The 27,140-nt window shown below is 41.6% G+C and overlaps 1 protein-coding gene across 2 annotated transcripts in view; it reads right to left on the bottom strand.

The window, feature by feature from the left end:
* The window catches only part of TBC1D14 (TBC1 domain family member 14), a 199,948-nt gene extending 174,205 nt beyond the window's left edge, over window positions 1-25,743 (bottom strand). The window contains exon 1 of one of the 2 annotated variants that reach the window (XM_030191163.1): window positions 25,643-25,743. In XM_030191163.1, coding sequence (XP_030047023.1) covers window positions 25,643-25,703 — 61 coding nt within the window. In that variant the 5' untranslated portion in view covers window positions 25,704-25,743. Of the gene's footprint in view, window positions 1-22,287; window positions 22,332-25,642 lie in introns of those variants that run through there. The other variant, XM_030191164.1, reaches the window with a different exon arrangement.
* Between the last annotated feature and the right edge of the window lie 1,397 nt (window positions 25,744-27,140).

A 27,140-nucleotide genomic window follows, 5' to 3' on the forward strand; every position in this document is an offset into this window, starting at 1 on the left:
GAGGCTAAAGAGAAAAAAAAAAGCATCTTACATATGTTTTAGGGAAACTCAGTTATCAGAGGCAAGATGTCTCGAGTGTTGGTAAAAAGGTACTGGTTATATAATTTGATCTATCAAGTGCATTTGATTGACTTGGTAGATCATAACATTCTGTTGAGTGCACACAGTCAAATCGGAATACAGGGTAGGATGTTGTCTTGGTTTGAGGGATTTTTGCATACAAGAACTTGTATGCAAAAATGGCTGATTTACCATCTAAAGCCTGGAGGGCAGTAAATGCTGTACTACAAGGTTCACCAATTTCCTCTATTTTATTCAATATCATGATGTTGGCTCTGCGGTTAAATTTGGATGAAATAGGAGTGAAATTTTTTATATATACAGATGACATCACATTGCTAGTACCTTTTAGATTTTTTCTTTGTTCAACATAACAGATAAAATACAATCATGTCTAGATGTGGTAGAACATTGGGTTTCAGCACACCTGTTAAAACTAAATAGAGAAAGAACTAAGGTGCCCTTTTACTAAGATGTGCTAACAGACTTAGAGTGCGCTAACGATTAACACATGCTAAATAAGACACCCATAGGAAAATAATAGGCGTCTTATTTAGCGCACACTAATCATTAGCTTGCGCCAAATCCATTAGCGCACTTTAGTAAAAAGGACCCCTAAATTTCTTATACTAAACTCTCTACAACATTTCGACCCGCTCAGAAATTTAAATTGTTAATATGTTTAAATCAGAATCTATCTTTAAGATTCTAGGGGTTGTGGTAGATAATTATCACTGGATGTTCAGGTACATCAAATCATTAAAAAATCTTTTTGGACTCAGGTCTCTCCCACATGGCTCTACCATGCTCAATATCTTCCCTCTCCTTTCTTGCACCCTTGTAGCCCAGCATCTCCTCTTTCTCCACCTACATTTGTAGTCCAGCATCTCCCCACCCCTCTCTATTCTATACACTCCTATGGTCCAGCATCCCCCAGCCCATCTCATTTACACCCTTATGGTGCAACAATTCCCACCCCCTCTACCTTCCCTTCCATTCCTATGGTGCACCAACTACCTGTAAGCCCTCCCTTTCCCCTCTACCTCTATGGTACACAGCATAGTTCCCTCACCCTTTCCCTTCACCCTTATGGTTCAGCAGCTCTGTCCCCTCTCCCCCTCCCCAAATATGCAGCTTAAATGTTCAACAAGGCAGCAACTCCGAGGGAAGCTTAGCCACAGAAAACCTAGCCAATTAGCAGAAGATGATGCTACACAAACCCCCAATGCTGTGCTCCTTCCCAGATTGTGTAGACAACAAACCACATACCAGAAGTGATAGCCTGCTAAGTGCTTTTTACTGCCTAAAAAAACCCAGGAAAGAGCATGGCATCGGGGTTTGTGTAGTCAAATTTCCTGTGGGTCCAGTTATCTCTCCACCTCTTCCATGCATCCTTCACAGTCCAGCAGCTCTCTTACTCACTTTCTCCCTCTCCCCTCACATATGTCTAGTATCCCCTCTCTCTAGCCCCCACCCTCTATAGTCCCATGTTTTACCCTCTCTTCCTGCCCCTTCCCCCATAAGCCCAGCAGCACCTCTCCCCTCTGCACCCCACATCCAGCATTTCTCCCTCTGCCCCTTCTACCCTCGAGTCCAGCACCTCTCCCTCGGCACCCCCATCCAACACCTCTTCCTCAGTCCCTCAGTCCAGAATCTCTTTCTCTGAACCCACCAAGTCCAACACCTCTCCCTCTGCTCTTCCTTGAGCCTAGCAACTCTCCTTCTGCCCCTCCCCCTAGAACCCAGCACCTATACCTCTGCATCCCATCCAGCACTTCTTCCTCAGCCTCTGCTCCCCCTCAGTCCAACACCTCTCCTCTCTGAACCCACATCCAGCACCTTTTCCTCGATCTCTGCTTCCACTCAGTCCAGTACCACATCCTCAGAATCCTTCCCTCACCAGTACAGTACCTCTTCTTTTGTCCTCCTTCAGCGCCCACGCCCCCCCTCTCACCTCCAGCTCTTTCAAATCCTTTCTTTGCCAGCAGTGGTAACTTGCTGCTCGGGTTTATCCAGAGCCTTTCCTTAGCCAGGTCCTGCCCCTCTGATACAACTTTTATGCACAGGACCTGTGTGCTAAACCCGCCAACACACCTCCCGGTTGCTCATCGCAACACACAAGTTGAGAATGGCTGGATTATTAAAAAAAAATTTTTTTTTAATCACTAACATCTTAATTATTACAGAAATATGGACTATCTTCTTGTTAACTGCCAAGTTTATTATCCAATCTGTAAATTCCTAGGAATGCCTGATTTATCTTATTTCTGTTCCTCACCTCACCCCACCCTTTTTTCTCTGCCTTTCTCATGTGCTCTATGGAATGCCTGCTCTGGTCAACAACTAAAATTCTATTCAGGCACTGGGTTCCCACCAAGTGAATTACACAAACCCAGGTTACACCAGTTTATATAAATGCACGAAGCCACCTTTATCAAATACATGTGGTTTTTCTTGACAGTATTTGCCATTTTTTTAAAATTCTTCCATTAATATCTCAAGGAATGTTTATATTCATGTACAGTAGGCTTGTAAATCTAAGTTTGCACCTGAAGCAATGGAAAGAGAAATGACTTGCCTAAGGCCATAAGAAGCATCAGTGGAAGAAGTGGCCCAATAACCTCAACATCTGTCGAGCCATAACCTGCTGAGCAGTTCGAACATGAGAAGCCAGTGTGACTAGAGTGTCTGTTCTTGGCCCCGGGAGGAAGGCTGAAACCTGCTACATATCGAGCAGGACTCCAATGAATTCCAATTGCTGGGCAGGGCGAAGATGGGGCTTGGGGTAGTTTAAAATGAACTCTAGTAGCTACAGAACCCGAATAGTTCTCCGCATGGACTCCCGAGCACCATCCTCCGACGTGCTCTTCACCAGCCAATCATTGCGATAAGGGAACATATGGACTCCCAGTCTGCGTAACAATGCTGTGAATACTGCTAAACATTTGGTAAATACCCTGGGAGCTGACGCAAGGCCAGAGGGCAACAAACAGTACTGGAAGTGATGTATTTCCAGCCGAAATCGTAGACACTTCCAGTGGGCTGGAAGTATTGGGATGTGTGTATATGCATCTTTTTAAATCCAGAGAGCATAGCCAATTGTTTTCCTGAATCATGGGGAGAAGGGTGCCCAGGGAAACCATCCTGAACTTTTCTTTGACTAGGAATTTGTTCAGGACCTTTAGGTCTAGGATGGGACACATACCCAGTCTTCTTTTGCACAAGGAAGTACCTAGAATTGAATCCCTGCCCTTCTTCTCCTGGTGGAACGGGATCGACCACATGGGCCTTCAAAAGGGCTAAGTTCCTCTGCAAGTACTTGTTTGTGCTGACAGCTGAAGTAATGAGCTCTTGGTAGGCAATTTGGAGGTTGCTGACAACAATTTAGGGTGTATCCGAGCTGGACTATTTGGAGAACCCACTGGTCGGAGGTTACAAGGGGCCACCTTTCATGAAAACACTTCATCCTCCACCGACCTGCACTTCATCCGGGACGGACACTTTTCCATGGCTATGCTCTGCTGGAACCAGTCAGAAGCTCATCCCCTGCTTTGACTGGGGAGCAGAAGGAGCCTTAGGCGCATGTTGTTGATAGGAATGAGCATGCTGGGGCTGAGTATGAGCAGGCTGGCAAGAAGTGCCACAAAAAAAAAAAAAAAAGAAAGAGAGAGAAAGCGCCTGGAGTTAAGGCCTATATTCAGCCCAATGAAGTGGAAAACAACAACAACAACAATAAAAACTTATAAAATGGAAAAAAAATTAGAACTAAGAAAATAAGGAGAAACATGGGGTAATCCAAAAAAAATGGACCACACAAAATTAGCGCAAAAAGACCAGCAAAAGGCACTCTGAAGTTCTTCAGACTGAGGAGGATCACAAAGATGTGACCACCCCTCACTGAGATAGAAAAACAACTGTGATAACTGTGCTCTCAGGGCAGGCGACAAGGCACTCACGCATGTACAGTGGAGTGTGGTTTGCGTTCCACAAAGCTCTTTTGAAGCTTGTTAAAAACTCTGGACTGGGCAACGTGGGATTCCCAATTGTGAGAATTATGGCCTGCTTGTCCTTGGAGAAGTTTATTTCTAAAACATGTTCCTAGTTGACTATCAATGAAGATTACAAGCTCTTGGAAGCAGTCGAAGGCTTTAAGAGTGTGGCTAATACTGCCTGAACAGAGAAACAAGTGAGCTGATATCAGGCTTTCAAGGCAGAAACTAGGTTTGTGAGCCCTTGGGCCACTGCCGTGGAGCAGCAGTGGCAGGCAAAACCACCCCACACCAGAGACAAGGTAGAACTCTGACAGAAACAGTTAGACTTCATCTGCGCTTGACCGCCCTTCCCCAGGAGTTGAGCCCCTGGGTGCAGGCGGCCGGCAGGACTTACCGGACAGGGCAACTAGGCTGAACAGGGACTGAGGGTCAGAGGGGAAAGGAATATACATGGGCAGCAAGGCAGGAAACTGGGCTAGGACTCACAGACAGACAATACTAAACAAAGCAGGAAATAGACAAGCTAAAGGACAGGAACTGAAAGCTGCCACGCAGCCACCGAAACAGGGTACAAATACTGACAGACAAGAGACAGGACTGAAAGCAGCAGAGCAGCCACCAAAACAGGGTACAAATACTGACAGACAAGAGACAGGACTAAAGCTGCAGAGCAGACACTAAACAAGAGACACAGACAAACAGAAACTAGACAAGGAATACAGACCAGAAACAAGACTAGGGAAGAAGCAAATAAACCTAAGCTAAACTACACACAGATAAGTAGAAACAGACAAGGAACTAAACAAGAAACCAGACGAGGCAGAAGTGCAACAAAGCACCAACGAACCAGGGACCTTAGACGATGCAAATGCAAACTCAGAAGGTTCCAGGTAGTTAATAAACCCATCAGCCCCTGAAGCTCAGCTGCAGGAATCATGAGGCAGCTACGGGTGAGGCTAGCTGCCAAACTTCAAACCAAGTCTGGAGGGCTGGAATATCTGGACCGGACCGGAAAGAAAGTCTGGAAAGTATATGGCAGCCACCGTTTCTGGCCACCAGAGGGCGAGAGGAACACAAACCAAGACACAGGCAGAAAGCATACTGAAGCACAGAGAGGCTTAACACACACAGGTGCAGTGTAGTGGAGTAATCTGAGCCATGCTGGAAGCAGCCAGTACACAGAGACAGAGACAGAACTAACTCTGGAAGAACAGACAAAAGCCAGCCCAGAAGCTGACCGCCAGAAATAAGGTGAGTCTGAGAGGGGCTACGACCACAATTGTGCCATGTATTATATTCCTATATATCTTTGTTATATAGGAACACACTTATAATGCTCTTAGTGCTTGTTTTGCTCCTACAAAATAATAAAATTCTGAGTGCATGCTGATTCCATACAGCTGTCAGGGATGAGAGTTTAAAGGTACTAATATTTTGTTGAAAATCTACGAAGTCCATAATTTGCATCAATGCTATTTACGCTCAAAGGTGTCACTGCACAAGCAAAATAGGCTAATATCAAAGGAGTGCTACAATAAACAGAAAACAACTGAAAGAAGCTATTGTAATGATCCACGGAGACAGTAATTTTAAACAACCTCGGAAACCAAACAAAATGTACTACTCATACTAAAAGGGTTGCAGAAAAACAAAACAATTGTGAGCATTGTTAAATGGTTAGGTCAAGGAGGCCAAAGACAAAAAAAACATCTTATATATCTTTTAAGGAAACTCAGTGACATTCTCCACGGATACTGATAAATTTAAGATTTTAAGCTGTTTTTTTTTTTTTTTTAAATAAAGATGTATTTTTTGTGGGCAAAAGATACAGGTTTTCCCTGATATGGCTGGTGCCACTCAGGTAAGAAAGTCCTTTTTGAATCTGAAACCCAGTGTTTTGGCAAAGGGTGGTACTTTTTATTTGAGATTCCACTGTACATGTTTAATAGTTGCCTGGTAATCAATATTTCTTTTGAGCCCACCCAATTAGAAAAATAACTTCTGGAGCAGGTTTCTTTGTGTTTATAGATGGAAACAGGTGTTAATAATAAGGTCCGTTAATATTGTACTCACCAAGAATTTAGGGTTATGCAATATGAAACCTTATTTTTTCTTTGAATATTCTTTGTTTCCTCTTTTCTCCCTTGTTGTGGGCTACATTGTTCTGTGTAATTCTATGTACAGTACTTATAAGATGGCTTCATAGTTTATCATCAGTATTTTACCATTTCTTTATGTTAAGGTTTGGCATGTACATTTCAAAATTCAAAAAATAATTTTATCAAAACTGGAGGCAAACCCAAAGGAACAGAATTGGAAAGGTGAGCAAGTATAATTTAGCAGCTGCAATGGTAAAAGCAGTGTTATACGACATGGGATGTGTTACCTGTGGCACTTCGAGATTAAAAGGACTAAGGGGTCCTTTTACAGAGGCATGCTAAAAAATGGCTTGCGATAGTGTGGGTGTGGGTTTGGGGCGCGTGCCAATCCATTTTTTAGCACACCTGTAAAAAAGGCATTTTAAATTTTTTGCAGAAAAAGGACATGCGGCAAAATGAAAATTGCCGTGCATCCATTTTGGGTCTGAGACCTTACCACCAGTCATTGGACCTAGCGGTAAAGACTCACGCGGTAACCAGGCGGTAATGACCTATGCACACCAAATGCCACTTAGCGCGCGTCCATTACACACGCCCGAAAATAAAAAATATTTTTCAGATGTGCGTATCGGATGCTCGCCAAAAATGAAATTGTCGCAAGAGCCATACGGTAGTCGGGCGTAACTCCATTTTGGCGCACGTTGGGCACGCGTAGACGCTTACACTGTTTAGTAAAAGGGCCCCTAAGATTCCATAAAGAATCAAAAGTCTTTTTGTTTGCACTGGCTTTTTGGTTATTTAGGATCTGTTCAGATTGGGCTGGGGGCTTCAAGTTGTTTTAATGTTATTTTTCTTTTGTTATATTGCAAATGTAATTTTTGTTAATTACACAAATGTGTGGTCTACAAGTTTATATAATCAAAAACGCATGGATAAGTTAACATATAAAACATTAATAAGGTAAGTTAGGCATATTAATGAGGTATAGAAATCTTGATTTCTTTCTCAAGTCTTGAAGAACCTTGCCACACAGGCAAACTTTTTCAAGTACATCAAAATCAATCTGCCTGCAAGGGACTCATTTGAGCCACTACATAACCAGGAAGATGAGAGGCATTCAGGGAGGACAAAGCCATTTGAGAAACGTAAGGGGGTCATTTAGTAATAATGTACATTTGCCACATGAGTCATTGTATAAAAATGGCCCCTGTGGAAAGTATAAATATGGCCCCTGTGGAAAGTATAAATGACCACTCAAACGACTTGTGTGTTATGGAAGAAATTAGGGAGATATCTACATTTGAAAATCCTCCCAGGTGATTTTATTTTATTTGTTACATTTGTACCCCACATTTTCCCACCTCTAATGAAACAACTGGAAGATATAATGGCAAACTGACAAACTAAAGCATAAATAACCACCAGGACTGGATGGTATTCACCAGCCTATCACCTGAACAGAAAACTGCATCCACTTTGTATTATGTGGTTTTTAAAAAAATGTTCTCATAGCATAGTGTGGTACCTACACTTTACCTACTATATTGTTGTCTTTTGCAAAGTGCTGCAGATTAAATTTGTTTAAGGAAGGCAAGACAGACATGCCATATAACACCTTAGAATGCTAAAAGAACTCAAGCCTTAACAGCAACCAAAAAAACAGTATTTCTCTCAATGCACTGCACAGGCTGCTAATTCAACCAAGCAGTTGTCCAGTATAGTAAACAGCCTACTGCAACCCTCACAACAGAGCCAGCCTGCCCAGTTTAGATTTCTTAGCAGCTTTTGACACTGTAGATCATGATATCATGCTAGCACGACTGACAGAAACAGGTTATCAGTGGAACAGTACTTGCCTGGTTCAGATCCTATCTATCAGACAAGCAACAATCCATAATGTTTGGCAGCAACTCATCGCCACCATGGGCACTGACCACAGGGTACCACAAGAATTGATACTGTCACCTATTCTGTTCAATATCTACCTCAAGCCACTTGCTGAGCTGATTTGGTCAATGGAAGCTCAATTCTACATCTACGTAGATGATGTGCAGCTACTCATACCCACTGAACCTGACTTACCTACAGCCTTGAATAAATCGATTACCTAACATCAATTCAAGAATGGGCTGAATACAAAAACTTTGCCTGAACCCAAGTAAAACCAAGCTTCTCTGGGTCCCTAACACAAGTGGATACATATCTGACATCAAAATCCCTTTTGGGAAGTATGAACTCCCCCTCAAATCACAAGTTAGGAACCTTAGAATACAGCTAGATTCAACACTTACTCTGATTCCCCAAATCAAAGCAACCTTCAAGAGCTGCTTCTACTATTTGCAACAGCTACGCTGCTTCTCTTCTTACATTGAAAAGGTAAATCTTATCCCACTTGTGCATGCCATAATAACATCAAGACTGGATTATTGCAATGCACTATACAACAATCTGACTACAAAGGGCCTGCACCAGGTCCAATTGATTCAGAATGCTGCAGCAAGACTCATAGAAGGTTGCAAGCGACGAGACCACATCACACCATTTTTGCAAACATTTCATTAGCTACCAGTACAATACAGGGCGAAATTTAAAACTATGTCTGATCTTCAACGCCCTTAAAGGAAATGGCCCTGAGTACCTGAAAAATAGGATGATCCTCGACAAACCGCCAAGGACGCTAAGGTCCTCTCAAGGACTATCCCTAACCACACCCTCTCCAAAAGACATTGCACGATGTGATACCCAAAAGCGAGCCTTCTCCAGAGTAGTCCCCACACTCTGGAATGCACTGCCTGAAAGGCTCCACTTAACACAAGACTATCTCTATTTCAGGAAGCAGGTGAAAGCTTGGCTTTTCAACCAGGCCTTTAATGGAAGTAGTAACTAACTTGTTAGTCTCACTCACACAAGGAGTGACACGGGCTGCACATACTGCAGCAGGACATGTTTATCCACTCCTACTCTAGCTGAGATAATATTTAACCATCTCTCTGACCTCATGTGCACCTTTCGTTAAATTAGTTACCTTATTTTCTAACTCCTATATGTTCCATTTTTGCTTATACCCTTCACTGTCAATTAATATATTCTATTACATATTGTAATAGATTGTAAGTAGTATACTGTGCCATACTTTGTACTATTTGAATACTTTTACTACTGTAATTGCCTATTGCTCATGTTTGATTTATTCTTACTGTACACTGACGAGTGAATTCCTTCAAAAAGGCTGCAAATAAATACTAATAAATAAATAAATAAATAAGAAATTGCAAATCTGTTAGCAGCATCCTTTCATTAAAACCAACCACTGTGCCTGAAGACTGGAGGATAAGCAATGTAATGCCAATTTTCCAAAAACAGTCATATGATGATCTAGGAAACTAAAGACCACAAAGTTTCAGGATGACACTGTGCAAAGTGATAGAAGCTATTTTAAGAATTTAGTGGGTACATGAATAGACTTGACAATGCAGATGAGCTAACTTGGAGACAACAGAAGTGGATAACAAGTTGATCAATGTATTGTATCTGGATTTTCACGAGATATCTAACAAAGTCCCTATTGAGAGATTCTTCAGAAAATTTAAAAAGTCTTGGGATAAGAGGCAAGGGCTTACTGTGGGCTAGTAAGTGGGTAAAAGAAACCAGAAATCTATACAGAAATCTATACTGAAAAAAGTTCCAAAAAACCTTTCCAAACTTGGAAACTGGACATTTAAATTACAGTTGAAATGTAACGTGGGTAGGTGCATGATTATGCACAAAGGGAAAAATGAAAAAGGCTAAATAGGTTAGGGCTCTTCAGCTCTAAGAAGAGATGACAGGGAGGCTACAATAGAGGTCTAGAAAAATCATGAGTGAAAATATAAAAGTTATTTAACGTCAACATGAACACTAAAACTAGAGGACAATCCACAAAACTAACAGTTATAACCATCTCCTTAAGAAGGATGGGACGCTCCACAAAACTAGTAGATTTAGAACTGAAGAATGTTTTCTCCACTCAGTTTGTGGAATTGATGTTGGAGGATACAGCTAAAGCAGTTACCACAGTTCAGCTTAAAAGGAATTTGGCCTAGCTCCTAGAGGAAAGTCCATAAACCATTATCAGCCAGGTATTCTGGGAAAACCACTGCTTATCTCTGAGTATAAATAGTAAGGACTGAATCTATTCCTTGGGATCCTGCCAAGTACTTATGATCTGGATTGGCCACTGTCAGAGACAGGGTGCTGGGCTCACTGGAACTTTGATCTAACCCTGCACAGCACATATTCTAATAAGAGGGAAAAAAAACAAAGAAATGAAACCAAGGAATAAAAACAGACATCTGTTAAATATACCTTTGCCTAATGAAGTGTCCCAATTATGCCACCAAAATCAGTATTTTATTTTTTTTTCCACTCAGTAGTTTCCTTCTGCTTCACTGGGCTTTCACTCAAGCAGAGCGACCACATATTGTGTTATAGTTTCATGAGTTTTTATTTACAGCTATCCTTTGCTTGTCTTGGAGATTCTGAAAAAGGAGAATCTTCTCAATTCTCCAACTGATAAATCTCTGAGAATTGCCTGGAAAAATATGCAGGAGACTCAGACCAATTAAAAGACACTATAGATTCCACAAGAAACTTCTCTAGATCAACTGATCTTCGAGCTGTAGTAATCTGAGCTGAAGTAAGAAGAGACTTGTGCAAAGCATCCTTAGCTTGTGCCCACTTCTGGCAGTACAATAATATATATATATTTTAAATCAGAGATCATGTTAGTTTGGGCAAATGCTGCAATGAAGGTTCATCTGCAGATAGAATCCTTGGTGCATTCTTTTGCTTCTGCACTGCTGCAGCATGCATTTCTGAATGACTAGTTCAACTTAATCTAGAAGCTGAACATTTGAGTTTGTTAGGAAGAAAAGGTCCTCTTGTTATAGCATCCTGATTTTAATTAAGCTTAAGCTATCTCCACCCCATTTCAACCTTAGCATCATACTGACTTATTTAGAATAGCAACTGTGCCAAGAACACAGAGTGGACTGCAAACCAGCACAGAGTATCTCTACCAGATCCTTCTGTGCTGAGATGGTACAGAAATTGTGCCAGTCCTTTCTATGCTTCAAGGTTGGCACAGAGTTTATGACCAATGCACCTAATCGCCTCAGCATCCAGGGCTCAGCGCCAATATTGTAGGGAAAGTTCTGTGCTTTATTTACTTCTCATAGTGCAACCATGGTGCCGAGGTAAGATGCAAAGCCTTTCATACTGCACCAAATGTTTTGAGACTGCACTGAGCCACAGCCTTCCCAGATCACAACCAGACTACAAACACCACTGCATACAAGACCAGCATTATACTCCCTAGATCAGAAACAACTAAATCTATGATTTTACTACTGCGTTTTCACAGCAATGTCTTTTGTCCTTTATGCCCACCTTTCGAAATCTGGCTTGTCATTAGAAATATCAAAGAACAGATTAGCCACTTGAAACTCTGACTCTATGAGACAGGGAAAAAGGAAAAAAATGGATATTTTTTTTTATTTTTTGGGAAAAAATAGAAGAAAGAAAGATTAAGAAAAATGCTACTTAAAACTGAAAAAAAGGTTTGTCATTAAGTTGCAGGGGTGAGAGCTATCAAAACATATCCGTTCAACAAAGCAGGGAAAAAATCTGAAGTGTCTCCATAAGGGTGTACTGGATGACAAGATATACATATTCTGAGAAACTATTTGTTTCTGAGCTCTGACGGGTCTTTTTACAAAGGTGCGCTAGTGGTTTTAGGCTGCGCTAATCATTAGCGCGCGCTAAACACTAGCCACATCCATAGAAATATATGGGCGACTAACATTTAGTACATGCTTATTTTTAGCGCGCGCTAAAAATGCTAGAATGCCTTTGTAAAAGGACCCGTGAAAGAGCTACTCTGTTCTAGCTTTGGATACTGTCAACCACTTGTGGGGCTGATTCATCATGCTTGTTGGTAGATATGAGAATTAATAATAGTTATTTTATATACACATATATATACACATACATACACACACATCAGTGGTTCTCAACCTCTCTCCTGTTGTGACACACCTGACAGACAATATTCATATATGTGACATACTGAACACTAAAATTTACAGCTGAAAAAAAATAATGTAAATATTTCATTATTGACACTATCATTCAATCCCACATCGAAAAAATGGATGCAACACATCAGTCCCAAATTTCTCACTTATCATAAAAAAACAAATATATAATCAAATTCCGGCTTCACCTCAGTAACAGCAACACAAAATCCCTCCACTGTCAAACACCACCAAACCCTGCAAATATGCTACTCAGAAACTATGTAGCAAATAAAAATGGTCACAAGACTTGCAACATTTCTAGTTGGGGCTGGTAGCAGAAAATTATCATTGGTGCAGTGGGGAAGAAAGGATTTTAAGAACTTGACTTTCAGGATATCTAGTCTCCCCAGCTTGCAGGTACAGAAGGTTTCTAAAGAAAGCACAGGCTTACTGTTTATAGCAGTGGTTCCCAAACCTGGTTCTGAAGGCACCCCAGCCAGTCAGGTTTTCAGGATATTCAGAAAGGATATATTCATGCAATGGAGACTGTGCCTGCAGATCTCTCTCAAGAATATTCATTGTGGATAAACTGAAAACCTGACTGGCTGGGGTGCCTCCAGAACCAGGTTTGGGAACCACTGCTAGTAAGACAAATTTTTGACGACATACTGGTTTGAGTTCTGCTAATAATCAAAACAAAACGACGTTGGTAGTTTTGCTTTACTTTTTACCCCGGAAAAGTTATCTGCAGGAATTTATGGGAACTTCCGCTAGCCAAAACTACATGTAGTTTTTGCCTTGCCCAAGCTAACTCCAATTGCAGAAATGTCTCCAAATTAATCAAGTAAAATTATACATTTGCAGAATGTGCATAACTTTATCTACAATGATTATGAACAATTTCCAAAGAGGCACAAATGTGAAACACCCAAGAAAATGGCTTAAAAATTGCCCTTCGCCTGCCTAAGACACAAGCTTCTATATACTGAGCCAAATTTTTTATTAAATTGGTAGACTGTAATGAAAAGGTTGTTATACGCAGGTTACAACAGAATTTTTAACAGATTGTGAAAAATTAATGGAAAGAAATTTATTATATACTAAGCTTTTATGCCTCATAAAGCAGAGCTCTTTGCCTATAAGGAAGCATGAGGAAATTTTCAGGATGTTGTTTCATCAATTGAACTTATTATGCAATTACTGGATATTACACCATATAAAAATTACATTCAGTTTGAATACAAATTTTATTTGTAAATTCAGGAACAGCTATCTAATCAAACACTTCAAGCACATGTATGCATTTTTCAATGTGGACGTTTATACTGTTTCACTTTGATGATCATGTATATATAAGAAAGAAGATAGTAAAGAAAACAAATGCATTCAATTTGTGCCAGTCTGCATTTTTACTATTTTGTGCCTCTGAGAAAATTAGTACAGTGATTTTCATTACAGGTACCACAGTGGCCAATTGCGAGGAAGGGGAAATCATCCTTTAACACGGTAGTCCTGACTGCGCAGGCACAGAGTAACTTGTAATTTAAACAAAGTCTGTTCTCTAACTCATTTTCTCCCCCAGCCTAACTCTCCTGTACTCTACCCTTCCCCCCATTTCCACCCCTCTCCCCATTTCCACCATGCCCACTTTCACTCTCCCCAAAGAGACATTCTTCCTTCAGCTCTTCACCTTCATGTGCTTCCCCCACCAATAAATCCTCTCCTCTATATTCGTCAGTTTCAACCCACACATGCCTCTCCTACCAGTTAGCCTCCATTCTCTACTTTCACCTTTTCGGGAAGTTTGCACTACCTTTATAATAGTTCTTTCTTTCAGTACTAAATAGCTTCCAATGACTGAGCCAACAGTCCCTGAACTCCCACACTGTACTCAGAGTCTCGCAAGAATAGTGAGGGCGTTGGGCACTGCATGGTTCGGCTAAAATCCTAGAGAGAAAGGCAGTGTGGAAAGAAAACAAAACAGCCATTCTCAAGATTTGGGGAGAGCCTATGTGTGGCTGAAGAGAGTCAAGGAGTCGAAAGTTCAATGAGACCTGTCACAGGCTTCTGGGCACTGTGCATCTCACCATATTTTAAATATTTGAATGACATGAATACCACCACTCGGTCATGAAACATTCTAAATGTTGAAGTATCCAAAAATTAAAAAAAAAAAACAGTGGATTATGCCAAAGATTCAATTTATCCTTGGTTGCAAGAGAAAAAGAATGAGAAACCAGCTAGAGTTGCCTTTGACAGATCAGACTCATCAGATGAGTTTTCTTCAGGATCCGATGAAGCTCTAGACAAGCATCCAAAAAAAGAAAAACCAAAAAGATAAGAGGAAGGTTACAAAACAGAAGTCAGCAACGTCACAATACCTGGTCCCAAAAAGAATAGAATTAATAATTATCCACTTGTAACAAACCTATCAGGATACCAATTAACTTAGATAGAAAGTAATTTATTGAGTAAATATTTATCATATTTCCCAGTGAAGCGCTTACAGTCTTTCCTACCTTCATGAGTGAGGAATAAATCCACTTGGACTCCCACCATTTCTCCAAGTGCCAATTTAATGAGATATATATATATATATATAGTTAAAAAATGATACTACGAGAAGTAGACAAATACACATGGAAGAACATACACCAACGCCAGAATTTAACACAGGCAGAATCAAAAGCACTGAAAGCTTTGCAACATAAATGTGAAATCAGAATCTGCATTGTTTCCTTTTCTCTGAGATGCTACATGCACTGAAGCATCTGAACAAGTATAACAAGTATATGGATTTGTAGTTGAATATATTGGTAAAACATTTACCCCTCTAGTATGATGATGAATCATTGTAGGGAAGGTTTTTGGTCTGTTTGTATTTATGTTTATGCAAATGTTTGATCCATTGGTATGATTAAGGTCATTTATTTGGGGTATGTGTGTGTGTGTGTGTGTGTGTATATATATATATATATATATATATATATATATATATATATATATAAACACATACATACATCTATATACACCGTTTTTTAAACTTATTGTACATGTCACAGGTATCATCTATTGATAGGGTCATCTTTATATTATAATTTGGATTGGTTGCTGTTTTTATATATTTTGTCATGTATTTTAATGTTAATTCTTGGTTTATATATGATTTTGTTGTAGACTGCTGATGCAGGCCTAGTGTCCGAAACATAATTTTTGCAGAACAATTATCGTGACTAAATACTCCTTGAAGCCTTTCAAACTTCCTTATATTAGCATCAACTTTGATCACACTCTACTTCAACTTAACCAGTTCCATGATATTTTTACCTGACAGAGAAGTACGCTGTCCAGGCCATGATCACCCCAAACTTGCCACTGTTTTCCAGACTCTGTCCATCACTGTTCCCTCTACGCTGAACAATAGTCCTCCAACTGCATTGCTGCCAGTGGGAGATGGTACTTCAATATTGTGTTTTCAATTGCTAGGGACAGCCAGGTTCCCATCCTGTAGAGCTTGCCTGTCCCTCACTATTGAAAGTTTGATAGTAAAACAGCTCCCTCTGATGTTACTTCCTGTTCCAGGGAAGGGAATCGGCAAAACCGACAGCCGAATGACTGCTCCCAGCACTCCCAGGATGTAAGAGCCATGCACCAGGGGGTGGAGGTGATGTGTACAGGGGGTGTGCAGCGGCAATCCGCCCCAGGTGGCAGCCGACCTAGGAATGCCACTGTTCTGAGACTTTCTAGAGCACTGATGTGGCAGGCTGTCAAATTAGGGAGCGGGGGGGGGGGGGCAAATTTGTTATGGTATTACTGGGCTTCTCAGTTGAAGTTAATATCTGTCTGGGACAACGCCCCCATGTCTTTGATGACCGTGATGGAGCAATCAACAGTGTGGGGAGCTCAACTGGGAGCAGTGCTTTGGGCCTCTTTTTCTATAGGATAAACAATTCACTACCATCCTATGGTGTTATATTTGCTCACTCGTTGGAGTTCTCTCAAAATAAAGCTTTATGGGTCCAAACATGCTTCTTCGTTGGTACACATTTGTTATGAACCCCAGTTCCAGGTAGGACAGGGGCAGGAGAAAGAGAATTTGGCTTGTTGGGCGGAGAAAAGGGTATTGTATGGTACTGAGACTCATTGGATGTTGAGGAGTTATGCACTTTCGAGAAGCTCTGAGAACAATGTGATCTTCCCAGCAGGGACTTCACTTATTTGCAAATTAAACACTACATATCACAGAGGGGTTGACTGAAGAATGATCCTGAAGACACAGAGCACTTTGAGATTCTTTGGGGAGCACGGAAAAAGATTAAGGGTCAAATATCTCTTTTGTATCATTTCATTAGGTGAAAGACTTTAAATGCATGCTTTTAGGTTGCACTGGGAACGTGATTTCGGGGTTGCATTGAGTGTGAGCAAATGAAAAGCGGTGTTTTTAGAAGTTAAGTCCTCTTTATGTATTCTATTAAAAGAAAATGCTTATAACATAGTAATATAGTAAATGACAGCAGATAAAGACCTCAACGGTCCATCCAGTCTGCCCAATAAGATAAACTAATTTTACATGGTATGTAATACTTATGTATATCCAAATTTGATTTGCCCCTGCCTTTCTCAGGGCACAGACTGTAGAAGTCTGTCCTGCACCGGTTTTATTCTCCAAATACCAGCATCGCCACCCAATGTCCGCTAAGATTCCATAGATCCATTCCATCTAAACAGGATTCCTTTGTGTTTATCCCACGCATGTTTGAATTCCATTACCATTTTCATCTCCACCACCTCCCAGGGGAGGGCATACCACATATCCACCACCCTCTCCGTGAAAAAATACTTCCTGACATTAGTCCTGAGTCTGCCCCCCTTCAACCTCAATTCATGTCCTCTAGTTCTACCACCTTCCCGTCTCCGGAAAAGGTTCATTTGCGGATTAATACCTTTCAAATATTTAAACGTCTGTATCATATCACCCCTGTTTCTCCTTTCCTCCAAGGTATATATGTTCAGGTCAGCAAGTCTCTCCTCGTACGGTTTGCAACGCAAATCCTATACCATTTTCGTAGCTTTTCTTTGCACCGCTTCCAGTCTTTTTACATCTTTAGCAAGATACGGCCTCCAAAACTGAACACAATACTCCAAGTGGGGCCTCACCAACGACTTGTAGAGGGGCATCAACACCTCCTTTCTTCTGCTGGTTATACCCCTCTCTATGCAGCCTAGCATCCTTCTAGCCACGGTTGTTGCCTAGTCACATTGTTTCTTCACCTTCATATCATCCGACACCAGCACCCCAAGGTCTCTCTCCTGAGTTGCGCTTACTAATCTCTCCCCTCCTATTCGGTATCTCTCTTTTGGGTTTCTACACCCCAAATGCATCACTCTGCACTTCTTGGCATTAAATTTTAACTGCCGGACCCTAACCATTCTTCTAACTTTTGGAGATCCCTTCTCATCGTTTCTACTCCCTCCAGGGTATCCACTCTATTAGCTATTTTCGTGTCATCTGCAAAAAGGCACACCTTTCCTTCCAACCCTTCAGCAATATCTCCCACAAATATATTAAACAGAATAGGCCCCAGCACCAACCCCTAAGGAACCCCACTGCTCACCATCCTTTCCTCCGAGCGGATTCCATTTACCATCACCCTCTGCCACCTGTTGGTCAACCAGTTTTATTTATTTGTAGCATTTGTATCCTAAATTTTCCCATCCATTTGCAGGCTCAATGTGGCTTACATCTTACCAGTCAAGGCAATTGCCTAGACCGGTATGGAAGCAAATATAATTTGATGTTAGGGTCAAGTAAAACTAGTATATTCGGGTGCCTAGGGATCAAGGATAGGAAGTAATATGTAGTGTCCAGTACAGCTTATGGTTTGCTGTGTTGCAGATTGGAGGCATCTAGGTTAGATTGGTGGGGAATACTTTTCTGAATAGGTAGGTCTTTAATGATCTCCTGAAGTCTAGATGGTCGTAAATTGATTTCACAGTCTTTGGGAGTATATTCCATAATTGTGTGCTTATGTAGGAGAAGTTTGATGCATAGGTTGATTTGTATCTGAGACCTTTGCAGCTCGGGTAGTGGAGGTTTAGGCAGGTGTGTGATGTTCTAGTTCTGTCCGGATTGTCAATCAGGTTGGCCATATATTCTGGGGCTTCACCATAGATAATCTTGTGGACCAAGGTGCAGATTTTGAAGGTGATATGTTCTTTGATAGGGAGCCAGTGCAGTTTTTCTCAGAGAGGTTTGGCAGATTCGAAACGTGATTTACCGAATATCAACCTGGCTGCCGTGTTTTGGCCTGTCTGGAGTTTCTTTATGAGTTTCTATCCAGTTCACCACTTTCGGTCCTAAGTTCAGCCCTTTCAGCTTATTCAAGAGTCTTCTTTGGGGGACCATATCAAAGGCTTTGCTGAAATCCAAGTAGATTACATCTAGTGCACAGACTTCATCCATTTCTTTTGTCACCCAGTCAAAGAAGTCAATGAGATTCGTTTGGCAGGATTTTCCTTTGGTAAAGCCATGTTGCCTCGGGTCCTTTAACCCGTTGTCTTCTAGAAAGTTAACAATCCTTTCTTTCAGCAGCGACTCCATTATTTTTCCTACCACCGATGTGAGACTTACTGGTCTGTAGTTTCCCACTTCTTCCCCGTCTCCACTTTTGTGAAGAGGGACCACATCCATTCGTCTCCAATCTCGCGGAACCTCTTCTGTCTCTAAAGATCTATTAAATAAATCTTTAAGAGGTCCCACCAGGACCTTCCTGAGCTCCCTCAGTAGCCTGGGATGTATTGTACTCCAGTCAGGTTAAAAATCTATGTTTCCTTCTGCTTCTGATTTATGTTGGTGATGTGGGGTGGCCAGAGGGACATTCATTCACGTTTGGTGGGCGTGCTCTCTGTTTCAGAACTCTTGGTCTGCTGTTACATGAGTGTCCACTGCATTGGGCTGTTCTTTTCTTAAGGATCCTAAATAGTGTTTACAGGGTTTGGCTAAGGTGGTTGAAAAGAATGCCTTTTGAAGCAGATAAAGTATAATTGCTGCTCATCGGAAAGAAATGGAGGGGCCAACACAGACTGGATTTTGAAATTAAAACTTCTTGGAGAATTGGAAAAGCTTATGGACCAATGACTGGGGCCTATAATCCTCCAGATAATGAATGGTCTCATCTTTCACAGCTGGTTCAAGAAGTACAGGGATGACTCTGTTTGGGGGTGGGGGAGGGGTTTGAAATGGAGGCTTCCTGGCAATCATAAAAAGAGTTCTGGGCTGTTAGGGCAAGGGTTTGTTTAGGGGGGGATGGGTTTTATACCAAATATTTCTTGTGGGTGTATAGGTTTGTTCTGTTTGGCTGACATTTGTTCAATTTTGGCATTTGTATGTTCTACTTTATGTATTCAATAGACATATATTGTGAGAAAAGAGCACTGAACTAGAGCAAACCTTTTCCCTTCTGAGTCAACTACACAGTCTCTCCTTCTTGGGATCCACTTCCAGACAGATTCTTCCACTTAGGAGTAATCAAGTAACACTAGTTCCTGCTAAAATTCAGCTCCTTGTTACAATTAGTTATGGGGTGGCTTTGGGCCTGTAGACTATAGGGACGTTTGATCAAATTTGGCTTTGCTACATAGCTGTTCATCCTAGGCTTGAACTGTATTTTTAGGAGAATTAAGCTGTTATTATTGATCCAAGCTCGTGTGGCTGGTGGGACTTCTTTCTCCTAGTCCTGTTGAATTAAGGGCCAAGCTGCTGCTCCTTAAATAGGAGGCAGAGAGGATGGGTAAAACTAAAGGGGCCCAAGGGCTGAGTCCTCAAACACAGACTGCTTCCACCAAGGAATTTTACTGTATGCCACATACTCATTAGAAGTCTCTGACTTATATAAGGGTAGGCAGCATCACTTAGCCATCCCATGAAGGGGAGATGCTGTAACTACATGTGACCATCTCTGGGAAAAGATCCAAAATATTGAGAATTGCAGACTGTTTATAGGAAAAAATCTGCCAAAGTTGCAAGTTTGAACTTCTGTAACTTTTATTTTTTCACATAAGGATAGAGTTTAGACTGTTGTATTATAAATGGTTTTCTCTAACAAAATTAATTAAAACCTCATTTTTTGTTTTTGGAGACTTTAGTCACCTTTTCCCAGAAATGGTCGCAAATGGTGTATATATATATATATATATACACACACACACCTCCCCTGCACTGAGCGGGTATAGATTTGAAAAAAAGTAGCATAGTGGGCTAGTGAGGGTCCTGCAAGAATCCTTACATTAGGATGAAAACACAAGACATTCACAATCAGAAGCTATACTCCTGGCTATAAAATTTGTTCTATACACAATTTGTGTCATATTGATTCACATAAGCTAAAAATGCAAACTCGATGTACTTAGCTGAAATTGGTAGCATGTGTACTAGCCCCCAACATGCCTCCTCTCCATTCAGCAAGCAAGGGGTTTTGCAGGCCTATGGTTTACTGGCATATTAATGCCTGATATTTCCAATAGGTCTCTTCATGTGATGTAATTGCAATACCTCATATGAAAGATATGCCAGATGTGGTTGCTCAATAGAGCATTTTTGACTGTTTGACGCAGTTTGTGAATGGTTTAGGTGATGACATTAGTGTGAGTTTATGATTTTTCATTGAAGGATAAAATACTTTCCTTTTTAAAAACAGGCATCAATTAGTGATTGTTTTTGTCTTACATTTATTGTAAATGTTTTTTGTTAACTGCTGAGAACATAGTATATTAGTGTCAGCAATCGTTGTCTAGGGATGGTCCCTGGTCCAGTTCACAGAGGAAGTGGGTTCGTAGAGGCAGGCGGGTCCAGTTTTCAGAGGCAGTGGACTCCCAAAGAATACACAATCCACACGGGTTTGGATATATATAGAAAGTATATTGTATGTACAAATATAGGCTCATAGCACTTGAGACAGGGAAAACAGTACAATGCTATTTCTGTGTGTATGTTTAGATGGGAATCAATGAGAGAAAGGTAAGAATGGGGGTGGGGGGTGCAGAGAAAGACAGAGAGAGAAGTGCCTAAGAAAGCAGAGCCATGTGCTCCAGGAGAGAAAGCTTTGGGGTAGAGCTGGGGAAGAAAGGGGGGGGGAGAGCAGAGCCGGAGCTCTGGTGGCTGGAGATGGGTGTGTGCAGAGAGAGACAGAGAGAGAAGAAGTGAGAGCAGGGCCCTGTGCTCTGCTTTATATATCTCAAAAAACTTATTTTCTTCCCTGCCTTTGATTTCAGCTCTTTCCTTTACCAAGTCCAGTTTGCTTTCTGAAGTCAGGAAGGTGACCATTTTCACAGGTTCTCCTCTTTGAAGTCCCTAGTTCTGGAGCCTGTCTGGCTTCCTTTGTTCTCACAGAGAGCCCTGCTCCCATATGCCCAGAGAGGACAAAAGGTATGTTAATTGAGACAGGCAGCTGGGCAACATTTGGTCCATTTGCTATCCTCAGTGATTCCTGAGGGAGGGGGTTGTTATCAGAAATCAGAAGCTGGTTTAATATTAATCTAAGTATGTCAAGCTGGTTTCATATTAATCGAAGTATGTCCAGCAATCCTGACAATTAGCAGGTTATAAAGGTATTAAATACCTCTCCTTCCCCATAATATTCATATTATCTCTTACCAGTAAACATTGCTTCTCCCCTCTCTCTCTGCCAGCATGCCTCTTCCTACCCTTCATTTTACACTACAGTATGCAACTACTTCCTTATCTTACACCATCTTGTTTCCCTTTCCTCTCAAACTTTTTCCTTTCTCTTCTGCCCACCTGCCTATTATTCTCTACTCACATAACTTTAAAAAGGAATATATCTGCTTTTCTGTAGAACCATACAGGTGTCGGTTCCTGTGTGTAACTGTAGCAGCTCTACTGAGGCTCATCCATTTATCAACAAAACCATGCAGTCAGGAGGACAACTGGCCAATTGCTGGCCCAACAGGACAGCAACCAGCAAAGAGGCTGGACCCCAAATATAGTAGCCTCCAGCCACTAGATGCCTCACATTCAACCGGGGAACTATCTCCGGCTCTGTCAGCTCTAGTGTATATCACCTTAAATACAAGCTTTTACTCAGTCAAATGCATCCCTGGATCCTCTGTTGTTACTGCCTCAGCCAATCTCTGTTCTGCCCTGGAACGTCAGAATTTTATTTTGCTTCAGATTAATGGATCCAGAGGTCTCCTCCAGATCATGTCTCAGTCTGCCTCTGAACAGCCCCAGGCAGGTTGGGGCAGAACCTCCGGATCTAGTAGTAATAATAATAATAATAATAATAATAGTAACAACAATAATACATGACACTTACATCCCACACTTACTATCATAGTTCAGTGTGCTCACAAAAGAATAAACTGGACCAACTTCAGGAACATTACATATCAATAATCAAATGACTCAGAATAAAATTCACCTAATTCACATGTAAACATTTTCTAAATAAAAAAGTTTTCAATAATTTCCAGAAAGTCAAATAATTAGATTACATTCTAACATCAACTGGTAATACATTCCATTGGCTAACTGCTACATATGCAAATGCACCAGGAAAAGCCTTTTTATACGCCAACTGTTTTGGATCTGGATATTGTAAAATCAGAAAATACCTAGACCCAGAAACAATATTCCTAAGTGATTAATCATATTAAACTTAACATATACATAGGTGCTTTATCACTATGCACAATTAAAAAGGTGAGGAAGCAGAGCTTTAAAATAACACACGCTTGTAACAGCAATCAGAGCAGCAGTACCAACAGTGGAGAAGCTCTTTCAAATTTAGATAACCTAAATATTAATCATACAGTTGTATTTAACAAGGTCTGAAGTGTTTTTTATCACCATATATTTACAACCTACATAAATGATGTTACAACAACCAATATGAGACACCACCCATTGCTTGCACAATTGAAGAAATAAAATTCCAGGGCAGAACAGGAACTGGCTGAGACAGTGGCAGCAGGGCATCCGGCCAGGGCAAGAGATCTAGGGACACAGCCAACTAGGTATAAAAGCCGGATCCTCCAAATTTAGACCAAGGCAGTAGTAAATCTGGAGACATGATCAACTGGGTAAAACACGGATCCTCCGGACTGAAAGGTGTACGCACTAGTCAGATTTTCTGGACTGAAAGTGGTTGACACTAGATCTGGCAAATCCAGCAGATCTGATTTTTACCCAGTCCCTTTAATTGGTGCATTTGTTGAGAGCCACAAACTTGCAGTTGTGCACAGAACAAAATTCACCCTGCAGCATTACAGGACACTTTTGAACCACAGCCTTATGTGGAATCTCCCCAAAGGAATGAGAACCAATTTAAATTGTTCAAGCAAATCTTATTTATTAGTATTTATCTTTTTTTTTTTGAAGGTATTCACTCAAGGCAGTAGACAGCAAGAATAAGTCAGACATAAACAATAGACAATTACACAATTCAAATAACAGTACAAAGTATGGCATAGCAACTGACATGAGGGGAGACTGAATTTAAACCTTTTAGGGCTTTTCTTCCTCACATAAGGTGAAAGTCATTACCGTAGACCCCAAAATATTTAAAGAATCATTTAGAATTAGTTCTTGCACTGTAATGCCTCTGATACAGAGCCCAATGCATGAAATAGGCCCTGCAACCAATAACATACAATAACCATTGGAAAATGGTCCCCTTAATATGCAGGAACAATACCCTTGGAAAGATTTAATCCAATTTCCATAGGGATCTTTTTTGTTAATTTTCATGATTCCATACATAGTTTCTACCCGACTACAAAATGACAAAGTACTGTAGCTGCCTCAGAAAGTAATACTGTGGCTTTCATTAAGCATTCAAAGCTAATAAAGTATTTATTAACACACACACAAACTAATAGCTGTGCACACTAATTCTACCTCCTGAAGAATCGCAAGGCTCACATCAATTTACTTTCCAAACTGGATCCTGTGGGGGGTTATTTATTTTTATTTATACCCCGCGCTTTCCCACTCATGAAAGGCTCAATGCGGCAGGCAATGGAGGGTTAAGTGACTTGCCCAGAGTCACAAGGAGCTGCCTGTGCCTGGAACCAAACTCAATTCCTCAGTTCCCCCAGGACCAAAGTCCACCACCCTAACCACTAGGCCACTTAGCAGTATAACAACAAAAAAGAATGATCATTTACTTAAATATGTAGTTTTTAAGCAAGAATATGCCCTGATAATAGATTACTAAACATCTGAATACTATTTTCACATACTTAACCATGCTGATCAGTCCCACAGAATCTTGTTAAAAAGGATGTAACCCTTTGATTTTCAAGATAGTGTTTCATGAGATATTGTGCACGCTATATATATATATATATACACAACCACGAACTGAGGAAAAACTGACCAGTAAAAGAAACTATTTTGCATATACCTGCAAAACACTTGCAGGATGATGAGTGATAGCAAGAGGAGGGAGAGGGTCACTTATCATTAACAGCTTCCATAGCGGAAAAACAAGTGGCCAAGGAACAAAGCAACTCATCAACTCTATCAGCAAAAACAGGAAGAAAGCGGCCTGTTACTAACTGAAAAAAGAAGAGTAAAAGAATAGGACAACATGCAGCTGATTATGAGTGGAAGGTCATGAGCCTGCAGGAGGAAATGGCGTGACATGCCATTGATCATAAGACTAGGAGAATGAGAAGGTAAACGGGTTTTGCTCACAAAAAAGCAGTTTGGAGAAGGACTAGAAGAAATAGATACAATGAAAAGAGCCCGAAGTCGGTCCATCAGCATTAGGTACTCTGAAGTTCTTCTGTCTTCAGTGGCTTGTTCAACTTTGTCAAGGGGACACCAGAAAGATGCCCTGCTAGTTTGCCACACGCACAGGTTGCCAACTAGATCCAGAATCACAGACAGGATTGATCCAGTCCTGGGCTCACCCCATTGCATGCAGGGACATGCGATTCTGATTTCCCCACTGAATTTTCTAGGAAAAGAAAGGCTACAAGTCCCGGCATACATTGGGGTAAACCCAGGCCTGGATCAACCCTATCGGGCTAATCTGGATCCAGGTCGCACTCGCAACCCACTAGAACCTTTAAGGAAAAAGAAGCATGTGTCACTGATCACGGGTGAAAGAGGAGAACCGTGTATAGCTAACTGACTAACCAGGTGGTAGTAACTCAAATGCCTGTTAACACAGAGGTGAGAGTGTCCACCTGCGCTGGGATAAAATGCACGGTGGCGATTACAGGGCGTGCAGGAAAGAGAGGACATGAGACCTTTTAAGAGCGCGTAGGAAAAAGTTTGGTGCAGGTTACAGATCCAACAGGAGGGGAGCAAGGGGAAGGAGGGGATCACGTGAGCTATTGGAGATGGTTAGGACAGGTACTTTCGGGTATTTAGGGGGGGGGGGGGTGGACCACGGAAGAAACTCACCTGCGTGCTGCCGGTCAGGGCAGGAGCTACCTGGGCAGGTGTCCCTGTCATGTTGCGCCATGCCCCGCTCACCTCTCCACCGCGTCCCCGGCTCTCAGCGGTCCCCGTGCCCCCTCCCCCGCCTTTGCCCTCACTGCTGTGCCACCGCCGCCGCCACCCGCGGCCATTTTGAAAATGCGGAGGGCGGGAGGTGGAACGGCAGTGGCCGCCCCCCGGAAACACCGAGAGAGAGAGAGAGAGAACTGGAAACCAGGAAAGAGAAGAGGCGAGTAGGGAACAGCGCCTGAGCGGGGTTTCGAGCTTGGCTAAATGAAAGCGGAAGGTGGTGCTGCTGCTGCTGCTGTTCAGTGCCCTCACCTACAGTGGGGCGCAGAACAAAGTGAAACCACGTCCCCTTCCTTTAGCAGAAAGCGCAACTTCAGCTGTAGTTACTGATTTATGCTGTTTTCCAACAACAAAACTATCGCAAGCGGCAAAACATATGTAAATATGTATGTGTGTGTGAATATATACATAGAGAGAGAGAGTGGACAAAAATAACGATAACAAATATTATCTCCTGGCTCATGTCATCTTTTTCTTTTGATATAGATTTTAAATGCTCCCAGGTTTCAACCTAATTCATGTTTAATGTGAGATATAAATAAGTACATAATTACATAGAAACTCAATGTTGAGCAGCTGATTCTTATTTATTTATTGCATTTGTATCCCACATTTTCCCACCTCTTTGCAGGCTCAATGTGGCTTACAATACATCATGGATAGTGGAAATAAGAAGAGAATAGACATTTGGTATTACAGAAGGATTTTGCATTGCATGGTAATGGGATACATGATATAGTAATGTAACAGAAGGCATTATTAAACATTTCTGGATATGTGGGGCAGAGGCGTAGCCAGACACCCAACTTTGAGTGGGCCTGGCAGGGCCGTGCCTAGGGTCTCTGGCGCCCCCCTGCAGACTATCAGTTGGCGCCCCCCCCCCCCCCCCCCCCCGTGAAAATGATCACGCCCCCCCCCCCCCCCATGAAAATGATCGCTCACCACTTGCCACACTGAAAGGAATTGTCAGCAATATTCTTAGAAACAAATTGCTATACATTGCAAAATAAGATAGCAGATGTAAATTCTCAAAGTGGACATATTCCAAACGCTAAAATGAAAATAAAATAATTTTTTTCTACCTTTGTTGTCTGGTGACTTTCTTTTTTCAATCATGCTGGTCCAGTATCTGATTCTGCTGCTATATGTCCTCTTAACTCCATTTCCAGGGCTTCCTTTCCATTTATTTCTTTACTTTTCTCCTTTCTTCTTCATTTCTTGCTCTATATCCATTTCCAGCAATTTCTCCTCTCTCCCTGGGTCCTGCCCTCCCATCCATGTCCATTCTTGTCCCTCTCTGCCCTTCCCTCCTCCATCCATACCCAGCAATCCTCCTCTCTCCCCTCCCCTCCATTTCCAGCAATTTGTCCTCTCCCTGGGCCCCCATGTCCAT

This window comes from Microcaecilia unicolor, chromosome 2, assembly GCF_901765095.1.
Source record: "Microcaecilia unicolor chromosome 2, aMicUni1.1, whole genome shotgun sequence".
Taxonomy (NCBI): Eukaryota; Metazoa; Chordata; class Amphibia; order Gymnophiona; family Siphonopidae; genus Microcaecilia; species Microcaecilia unicolor.